At 41.1% G+C, this 10063-nt stretch overlaps 1 protein-coding gene across 1 annotated transcript in view; it reads right to left on the reverse strand.

The window, feature by feature from the left end:
* The window catches only part of LOC120788586 (transcription initiation factor TFIID subunit 4-like), a 93042-nt gene extending 83021 nt beyond the window's left edge, over positions 1-10021 (reverse strand). The window contains exons 1-2 of the mRNA XM_040124465.1: positions 8646-10021; positions 6356-6540 (exon numbers count right to left, since the gene is read on the reverse strand). Of these exons, the coding sequence (XP_039980399.1) occupies positions 6356-6540; positions 8646-10011 (1551 nt within the window). The 5' untranslated portion in view covers positions 10012-10021. The remainder of the gene's footprint in view (positions 1-6355; positions 6541-8645) is intronic.
* Positions 10022-10063: the final 42 nt, after the last annotated feature.

Here is a 10063-nt window from a genome sequence, read left to right on the forward strand (position 1 = left end):
AATTTTAGGATGATAATCAGACAACTGGTTACCTTAATATTTCTTGGGTAGGTGTGATTTACTTCATTGTTAATTACTGCACAAAATAGGCAAGATGTCTAATGTTGATTCCAGGTGTGACATTTATATTTGGTGTCTTGGTTTGTTATCGCTGAGGACATGAGGACCAAAAAGCACCAGCAGCTGAAAAAACACAGTATATGTTCAATGTTGTACACTATATTTTTGAGGTAACCGGTCAGAGCATTGTGGTGGAGTATGAAAGTACTGTAGGTTTTCAGTACGAAGTGCAAAAACAAATAACAAAACAGCATGGACTTGAAACAAAAGTATTTTTAAAAAACATCCATACAGGTAGATGCTGAAATTTGTCATTATTTGGGTTATTCTATTGGCATATTAAAGACAAGAGGACAAATGGGAGAGCTAGGCAGTGAGCACCAACTGCCACAAAGCCACACTGATGGCCAGTGGCTCATCACACACACACACACACACACACACACACACACACACACACAGACAAACACACAAACGCTCTTACACACACCTCCTGGCTGCTATCCCGTCTATTGGCCAAGACAACCCAAGAGGGCCTCTACCCTGACCTCTGGCATACAGCCTTCCATTCACAGACTGGCCAAAGCACGCACGCGCACACACACACACACACACACACACACACACACACACACACACACACACACACTTGCACATAAATGAAAACACACAAACAGACACACAACTCTGCCAAATACAGGAGGATGGAGGCAAAGAGAAGAAATAGGATAAGAAAGAGGAGGAGGGAGCTCCCCTTCCTCTAAAAGTTTTGTAGAATCCAAAAGAATGTCGTACTGAGGAGATGGGGGAAGTGGGTGTATGAGGGATGAGGGAAGAGGGGATGAGGGGGGTGGGTAAGAGCCACGGGGTGCATCCCACCGCCAGCTATGCCTCTCTCTTGTTCACTCTCTCTCCCTCTCACACACACAGACAGACACATGCAAACACACTCAAGAACCAAAGCCTTGTTAGCTTTTTAAAATAATCAGGCAGTTGGATGATGAATGATTTAACAGGTATGGAAGGAAGGAAGCTCAGGATGCCTTCCGTTTCTTCCCTCAGGGTCAAGGGAAGAGTGACAGGCCGACAGAGGGGTTGAGCTCTGGGAATAAACACCATTCCCTTTCATTTCCCTGCTACTGCTTTTCCTGTCGAGATGGCAACGCCGCGGCCCGCTAATTTGTCATCAGTGTGACTGTGAGAGGCGATGACAATCTGCGAGTCTCTTCTGAGAGGGGTTCATATCAGGATGGATACAGGTTGGCTGGGCTATAAGCACAGAGGCGGGGGGGGGGCATCGTTGTGTAACTGATGGGGACTTCGATCTGTAAAGCTGGTGGGCTACTGTGGAGTCTGGCGGATGAGTGACTATGGACTGTCTGAGAATGATTTTGGCTAACATTTACGTACACGTATGAGCATGAAGTTTTTATACTACTAAGTATCAGAGTAACTTAAAGTAGAATTTTAATAATGAAACATTAATAATGAAATGATAAAACTTTAATAATGAAATTTAATGGAAGATTAATCTCAATTTTGAAAGGCAGTATCACACAGCAGAGTGTAATATTGCTGCTGAGTCGTGGGTGTAACAAACACTACCTTACACTAATCCAGTACACACTGCTATACATTACAGCATGTGGATACATTACGTAGGCTGTATTTCTTGGACATGTATCATCAGATTTGACAGCACTACTGGTATATTATTTTAATCTTAAAGTCCAGAAAGCTGATCTGCTCTTTTTACATTCACAGATACAGTTTATAATACTCATAACAGTATAATAAAGTAGGGTGAATGTATGTCTTACCGTAGGCCTGAGTACAACATTTCAGAAGAACAGCAAACAGTTTAATTCATAAGTGAAAGCAGAACTCAAAATACAGTGCGAGTGAAGTCTGGCCCAATTGAAAAAGACAATGAAATGCTGCCATCTAGTGTCACTCTTTTGTCCTCGCAGTTAATGATATGATGAACAGGTGCCAAGGACCTTTAGATGGCCTCTTTACTCCAACCATCAGAGGCCAGAACAAAGATTTGTGCTGAAAGAAATTTCCTTTTGAGATTATATTGAGCAACTAGCCATGAATGAATTAAAGGCCTTTTTTGTCTTGCATAATCTGACCAGATGACTATAATTGTTATTTATAAGCCACTTGTGTCGCAATACTTATTAGTAGAAAACTTTGCATCTTCCTTTCCTGATTTCTGAGCTGGAGTTGAGTCACTTAAAGTAGAAGATGGAGTGCGTTTTTCACATAGGAACAGTATACTTTGTACCAGACGGATTACTGTAGAGGATGACAGGACAGTATTTGAAAGTCTATAGAAGATGCCCTCCCCAAATTTATTATAGCAGTCACTAGCATCAACAAATGCTATGATTTCCTTCTAGATCACTGTTGGCATTTTTAAACTCAACAAAGGTCAAAGCTGACTTTCAAAACGTTGCCAGTTTGGATTTGAGGGTGAATTGTGTGCTTTTTCTGTAAATGAAATTTTTTATTATTTGGCAGCAATTTTAACAATTAATTAATCATTTTCCATCATTTTGAAGCAAAAATCCCAAACAGATTCACTAGTTCCAGCTCTACAAACTTGCATATTTTCTGGTTTGCTTTGTCTTCTGATATTGTGAACTAAATATCTGAATGAATAATGATTCTGTATTTGGCTTTTGCACGGTTGGTCAGACAAAACAGACAGTTTGAATCAGGCAGTTTGGGCTCTGGGAAATTGCAATGGGCACTGTTTTATTCTTTTCTGACTTTTATAGACCAAACAATCACTCAATTCAGTCAAAAAAATAATTGGTAAATTATTCAATTATGAAAATAATCATTAGTTGCAGCCCTACCTGACAATATCTCCACTGTCCCATTGCCGTGAACAGAACAACAACGCTGAATCCCAGTTCACAATACACAGGATTAAATGCAAACTGTTTTGCACTTCAAAGAAATCAAATATAACAGATCAGATCTGTCTTCACTACCTCGATGACAAATTAGAGAAAATCTTTTTGTCATCCAGCACCTCCACAAATGATGTTCAAAAGCACTTTTACACTTGGAAAAAAGACACGTACAAATTGCTGTGTTCGTAGGTATTGTACCTCGTATTGTAATCATAATATGCACCTAAAAAATTTTTTTTAATACTGTAAACTGTATGGCTACTATAAAAATGCCAAGGTGAAGAATTCAACCCCCCTGATATGTCTTCACTGCATGTTCTCTGATCAATAAGTCTATAAGTCTATAAATCAATAAGTCATGTTAAGAGGTTCTAATCAGAAGAGATGCAGATAGCTGTGCACACCTGGCAGGTTTATTAGTGCTATTTTGTCACTGCAATGTCAATGCAAATGCACTTTCAGTTGTCATACTTGGTTTACAGGGAAACTGTGGGGGTACCAGCTGTCTGGTAACCTCATTATTAAAAGCAATTAAGGTGTGGATCCACCAGCAAAAGCTCGAGTTTTTACATGAAGGATGTATCCACAGGTGATAATAAGAAAATTCCAATTAATGATTCAGTAGCTCATTAAATTTTGATGAGCGTACCCCATGGAGTCATTAAGAAGCCTTGAGACATTCATTTACCTTTTAATCTCAGTTTAATCTATACATAAAATAATCAAGAATGTTCATTCATTATAATTACACAGTTAAACATATTAATCACATCCCAATTAGGCTCTATAACTAAGCTATTCATTTAATGAGGTGGTGCCCACCCAACATCAACTGTACAAATCCACAGATAATCAGATCAAAGTTTCTCCACTTTAATCAGTCAGATTAGTTCTGACAAATGTCACCAGTCCTGGCATTAACATTGACAGAAATTCTGCAGAGACTGAAGCATATTTTAAATGTGTCTGTACTATGTCAAAGGCACACTCTCAGTCATGGTCACCCCAGTACTAGGGGGTCTGAGGTCCGATGCCCTCTGGACTGAACTTCTATATCCTTACGACAGATACCGAGATGACTGAAACTGCACGCGAGATTATGCAGTAACATAAACTTGTCTAAAATCTTCAAACTATTAATTTTTGTTCTACTTTTTAATCCCACTGTAGAAAACCACATTTCTTTAGTGGCCCGTCATGGTCCTTTGCCAAGACCAGTACCTTGGCAAAGTGCCATTACAGGAGTGTCCCTTATAGCTGATATGCATTTCATTGGTGTAGGACAGGGGTTGGCAATTGTTGGGACCAACATAGGTTTACAGGTGCAGTGGAGACAACTGACTGTATATCCATAATTCCTTTATTTTTTTGTTTTTTATTTAACTTGGAAATAAAATAGCTACATTACAATTTTAAAGCTCTGTAACTGTTACAGGAGATATTTGTATCTTATTTTCCAAAGCCAGAACGCTGTTTTCTTTGCAACAAAACGGTTGCTAGAAGAAAATTATATTATCTTGCTGTCATTCATGCCACCGAAACAAATATGTTTGATTTTTTAATACTAAAAAATTAAATCTGAAAGACCTGAAAAGATACAATATTATTTAATTAAAATTAACTAATGTTCTTTTTCTCCTGTTATTCATCTAGTTAGTGTCATTAGCCCTCATTTCAGCACCAGGAGCTGTCCATAGTCCTATCTGTGTGATCAGACTTTTTCTGTCACCCTGGATACCAACTGCTCCTCAACTTCAGACCTTAAATTTGATGTCTCACAAGAATCCGTTTCCCACCTGTTACTGTTTTTCATATATGCTCCCCCCTGGGCCACGTTATTTAGCTGCACAAAGACACTGTTAGCTGTTACGCTGATGATACACAGATCTATGCCCTACTCAAAAGTTTTGACCCCAAATATCTAGCTCCACTTTTACCTTCTCTGTCTGATATTCATTGTTGGGTGTATCAAAATTATTGTAATGTCATTAATACATATGGAGAAATCTATCCATCCTAAATATTTAGGAGCAATGGGCAGCCACAACACAGCGCCCAGTGACCCACTCCAGTTTTGAGGCCAGTGCCTATTTAATGTGGGGAAAACATGGAAACACCACACAGAACAGATCATGGCTGAGATTCTCAACCGAGACCTTATTGTCAGGAGACAGTGCTAGCCACTGTACCGTGTAAGTGGAGTCACCGGTGCTGTCAAATATAAAAATATATTTGACTCCATATATAGGAACAGAGCAATCATTGGAGAGGAGGGATACTAAGATTCTAGGATATTCCTCTTAAAAGACAATCGTTTTAGGGTTTTTTCTAGTGGCTAAACAAGCAAAGCTGGCACATGTATTAGTGTCTCAAAAACGCTGTTACACATGCCTCAGCCAGTCCACAGGATCTGAGCTGACCAGTATTTTTTGACAAATTGGATTGGCTACATAAAACCAAGTACGTACTCTGCTCTCCTTAAACCAGCTTTGAAAAAATCAGCTGTTTTTAAACACTCTGTCTATTTTTGCCAGACATGCTCATGTCACTGAAGCTTGCCTAGCATATAAAATGCATGAAATTATTCAGTATGGACATTAAATTAATATTAAATCAGACATTTGATGTTTTTAATTGTTTTGTTTTTTTTAAAGTAAAGATACTTAATTATTGTTACACACTGTATAGCCATTTTTGTTGTTTATATTATACATGCACTTAACAGTGTTGGAAAAGCACGGGCAATAGAGATTTAAGAAATGATCTCTCTTTCTGGGGGTTCCCCTCGGGTCAATTAGTGACGAAAGTCTTATTCACAAATGTTGCAGTGCTGCAATGTCTCTATCAACAGGCAGCAAAAGGAAGTACAGTTGATCCAAATGGCAGCCCTTTCCATCTACTAGGAAGATATTTCTTATTGTAAAAAATTGAGTAAGAGGAAAATAAGATAACCCTACATCTGATTCAAAAAACATGCAACGAGCACTTTTTGTACCGACCGACATGAAAATCACCAAGTTAAGATTAAATCTCTGCATAGAATGTTTCAGGAATAAAGCCCATTGTGTGTGATGTACAGACAAATCAGATGATCCATCATCTGTTCTGTGACTAGAAACAAAAATGAATCAAAACCAGTTCTACCATGTCTTACAATACATGGCAAATCCAGGCATACCATGACACACAACCAGATACTGTAAGTATTTAAATAGCATGGTTCCTTAACCTGTATCACATTTCTTCGTCTTGTCCCTGTCTAGCTGTAAAGAAACATTACATGAGCGGTAATACTGCATGCTGTGTGGTCGTACTAATGAAAGTCTGTAGGTGGTAGCTGCAATGTGGGTTCTGTAGCAGAGGCTCACCTGTGGAGTTGTTACTCTGAAGGTTGTTCCTGTGGTGGGGGTAGCAGGTCGCGGAGAGATGTTGTTCTGGGCCTGGGCCTGGGCCTGGGCCTGGGCCTGGGCCTGAGCTTGAGCCTGAGCTTGAGCCAAAGCCTGCTGAGGAACCATCACCAGCTGGCCCAACTCCGTACGCACCAACACCATTCCTGAAGAACAACAGGGAACATTCATTAGAGGAAACACTAGAACATCAAAGCCAACTTGCCAAATGCATATATAGTTTGGATGTGGATGGCAGGGTATCTTGCACAGATAACAAAGTATCATTCAAAGGGAGGTTTGCATTCTAAATTTCAAACTGAAAAGTTACATAGCGATTGAAGACACCAAACAGAAAATATTGATGAGGCTATGTTCATTGCACTGGAATTGGATGGTGACGGATGTTAGGCCATGGCCACAGAAAATGCTTACTTCTGACTGGCTGGAAAGTGACTGTAAAAATTGTATAAAAAGACGCCTTAAGTAGTCCCAGTCACGTTAACCCCAGTTTTAAATCAGTGCATGAGAAAATAATAAACTGCAGTTAACCGCAGCAACAGTACTTTGTTTTTTTTAACCGAAAGTTCAACTGACCACAAACAAAATTCTGAGCTTTTTTTGGCTTGTTGTAAGTGGCCATAGTAAAGGTGTGAGAATACACTCTGAGACGTCAAAATATCGCATATAACATACTTTTCCGAATCTGTTATTTACATATATCAGGGCACATGTCATTGCGTATTTCATTGCTCTAAAACAATGCTTACAATGTGATTTCACAAACTTAATATTCCAAGAAAAGATCAAAACTTTGCTGGATATCAGACTAATGTAAAAATGACAGTATGCAGTTTTAGGAATTTGATTAAAGGCGTGATTGTTCTTCCTAAAAGGCTAGAACTGCAGTCATTATAGTACAACGTTTGTGCAATAGCCCTTATCATGTCAAGACAAAATGTTTTATTACACATTTGTTTATCTGTGCAGAATTTACATAAAGTGAAGAAGACATGAGGTCAGTAGAAAGGTTAATAGTACATTCTGATAACTCTCTTGACGATCTGACTGAATCAGTATTCCTGAGGTGAGATGACTCAGACTATCATTAAAAACCAAACAGCAGGGCAGAACCCAAACTATTCTGACCACTGTACACGGTCATTACATGCATATTTTTGTACTATATAATAGAATATAAGCTTCATGGAAGTTGCTACTTGCAAAATATGGCAGCTAAATTTGGGCTATCAAAATGCTGCATCTTTTGGCTGGTGACTGTATGATAAATTCCCATCCTGAAATAAAATGGAAAGGAAATACAGCACCGGTGCCTCTGTCACCTTGTATAACCTCTTGATGCTGGCACGGTATGCCTATCATATATTTTACTGTCTTTATGCACTTTGCGTGAGCATTTCAGGCTTTTAATGTGTTTGTGCTGACATAAAAACACATTCCTCTACATATTTTGTACCTGGCAAAGGAGAAAGGTTCTGTTTCTTACTCTTGGGAATGCTATTAGGAAAAATACAAATGTTTGAAACTTTGGTGAAACTAATGAGAGTAGCTGCCATTCACCAAACTATGTTGCAAATGAAAACGCTGTCAACTGCATGACTGTGCATGTGGAATTTTTTTAGTAGTAGATGTACATTTCTACTATTTCATTGGAAAGAGCCCTGTCTTTTATGAGTAAAATCATTTGCCTTGAGCTAGAAGTGACAACATTACAGTGTTTTTCCTTGAAACTTGATCTATTATGGAGACTTAAGTCAATGAGCATCAGTTAAATTACAACTAAATTCCATTTTACACAATTTCACTGCGAACAGTGTGTAGGTTTTCTGTCATATTTTATTACAGAATTTTTACACTATGGATTCCTGTCATGTTATGGGCTGTCGAGCATGCTTGGTGTAAGTTTTATACTTTGTGCAGCTCAGCTGGCACGTCATAGCACTAACACTGCTGGTTAAAGTCTTTGATTCCCCTTGGAACAACCCATGCTGAAAACTCACAGTGTAGTTACCATGAATAAAAGCATATATTAAAAGGCATAGTTTACCTCAGGAACAGGAACCATCCTATGGAACATACAATACGCCCACAGGGTAACATGGCACATCCAGACAAACACTGTGAGAAACCAGGATGTCACATACACAAACCCATCATACTGAAGACAGTCAAACACTGTATCACACTGGCAACTAAACCCGTGAGCCTCAGCTTCTTGTTCCTTCACTCCTTCCCCTCCTGCAAACCTTACCCGGCGGGATGGTAAACCCAGGGGGCAGCTGAATGGTCGTCTGCTGTTGAGGTGGTCTGACAATCAGCTGGGGGGCTACGATCCTTTGAGGTGCTGTATGTCCGGGACGGGGTTGAGACTGTGCGGGGGTGGCCACAGCAGGTGCTGGAGAGGGAGCTGTGGGTCTGACCATGCCAATTGTGGTCGTCACCGATGTAGTCTGACCGGTACCACATACGGAAGTAGTTGCCAACGCTGTGACACACGCAGCGGCTGTGGCAGAGCTCACAGGCTGGGTCACTGTTGTGGTTGTTGTAGCTGCTGCTGTAGTTGTTGCTGGGGTGACAACAGAGGATGCAGAGGAAACAGTGTTTATTACAGAATTGACACCACCAGACTGGCTTGACATTACAATTTTGGACTGACAATCGTCTGTTTTGGAAGCCCCAGTGTCTGTGACCGTTTTGCTGTGGTTCTCCTGTGAAGCAGAAGAAGTGATGGGTCCTATGCGAGCTCCCTGCTGGACCAAGGCCAAAACACTAGTCCCGTTGCCGTTCTGGGCTATACTGGCTACAATGTGACTCGGGAGTCTATGCAAGGCAATGGTAGGAGTCCCCCGGTCGAGAGCAATAGCCGACTGACCTACCGGCAGGCTAGCGTTAGATAGAGTGAAAGTCGAAGTGTTAATAGAGGATGTCACTGGCCGAGAAGAGTTTGGTGTAGTTGCACTGGGATCCACGGAGCTGGCGTTTTCGGCCACCGCTGTGTTGCTGTTCCTCCTCGTCGTTACAGCTGCGCCGTTTAAACTCTTTATCCGAGCCGAAGCGCTCCTCCGTGGCGTGCTGATGCGTTTTCTCGCCGGGTTAGCTTCTGTCGACGCCTCGCCTGTGCCCGGGGTAACCTTAGAGCCGCGGCTGGATGCGGTGCTGATGCTGGCTGGCGGAGATGCCAAAGTTGACACACCAGATGCAGTCAGTGTTGTGATGGATGCTCCATGTGATTGCGAACCGCTGTTAGTGGCGCTCACACAGGCAGCCGAAGTGGTGAATGGCTCGCCAAAAGACGGGGTACAGCCCAGAGAAGGAGATGTGACAGTTTTATCCGGGCTAACGTCTTTAGAGTTGATCTCCTGGCGCATCTCAGGTTTATTACGCCGTCCTTGTTGTTGTTGTTCTAGTGTTGTGGTGCCCACTGGAGCTGGTAGCGTTTTTCCTAAGTGATGGTTAGCAGGCGCCACTGAGCCAGCGCCTCCGTTTTCGTCTGTTTTACCTGCTGGGTTGCTTTGGCCAGCAAGCTGTGACTCCAGCGAGCCCACTAGGTCGCTTACAGCTTTTTCATCCACCTCTGAAAAGAGCATATCTTCCAGGGGGTCGGAGGCGCCCGCCATCTCTGATCACCGATAGCCGTCTTATATTTTTTTTTTTTTTTTTTTTTTTTTT

Source organism: Xiphias gladius, chromosome 1 (genome assembly GCF_016859285.1).
Source record: "Xiphias gladius isolate SHS-SW01 ecotype Sanya breed wild chromosome 1, ASM1685928v1, whole genome shotgun sequence".
NCBI classification, from domain to species: domain Eukaryota; kingdom Metazoa; phylum Chordata; class Actinopteri; order Istiophoriformes; family Xiphiidae; genus Xiphias; species Xiphias gladius.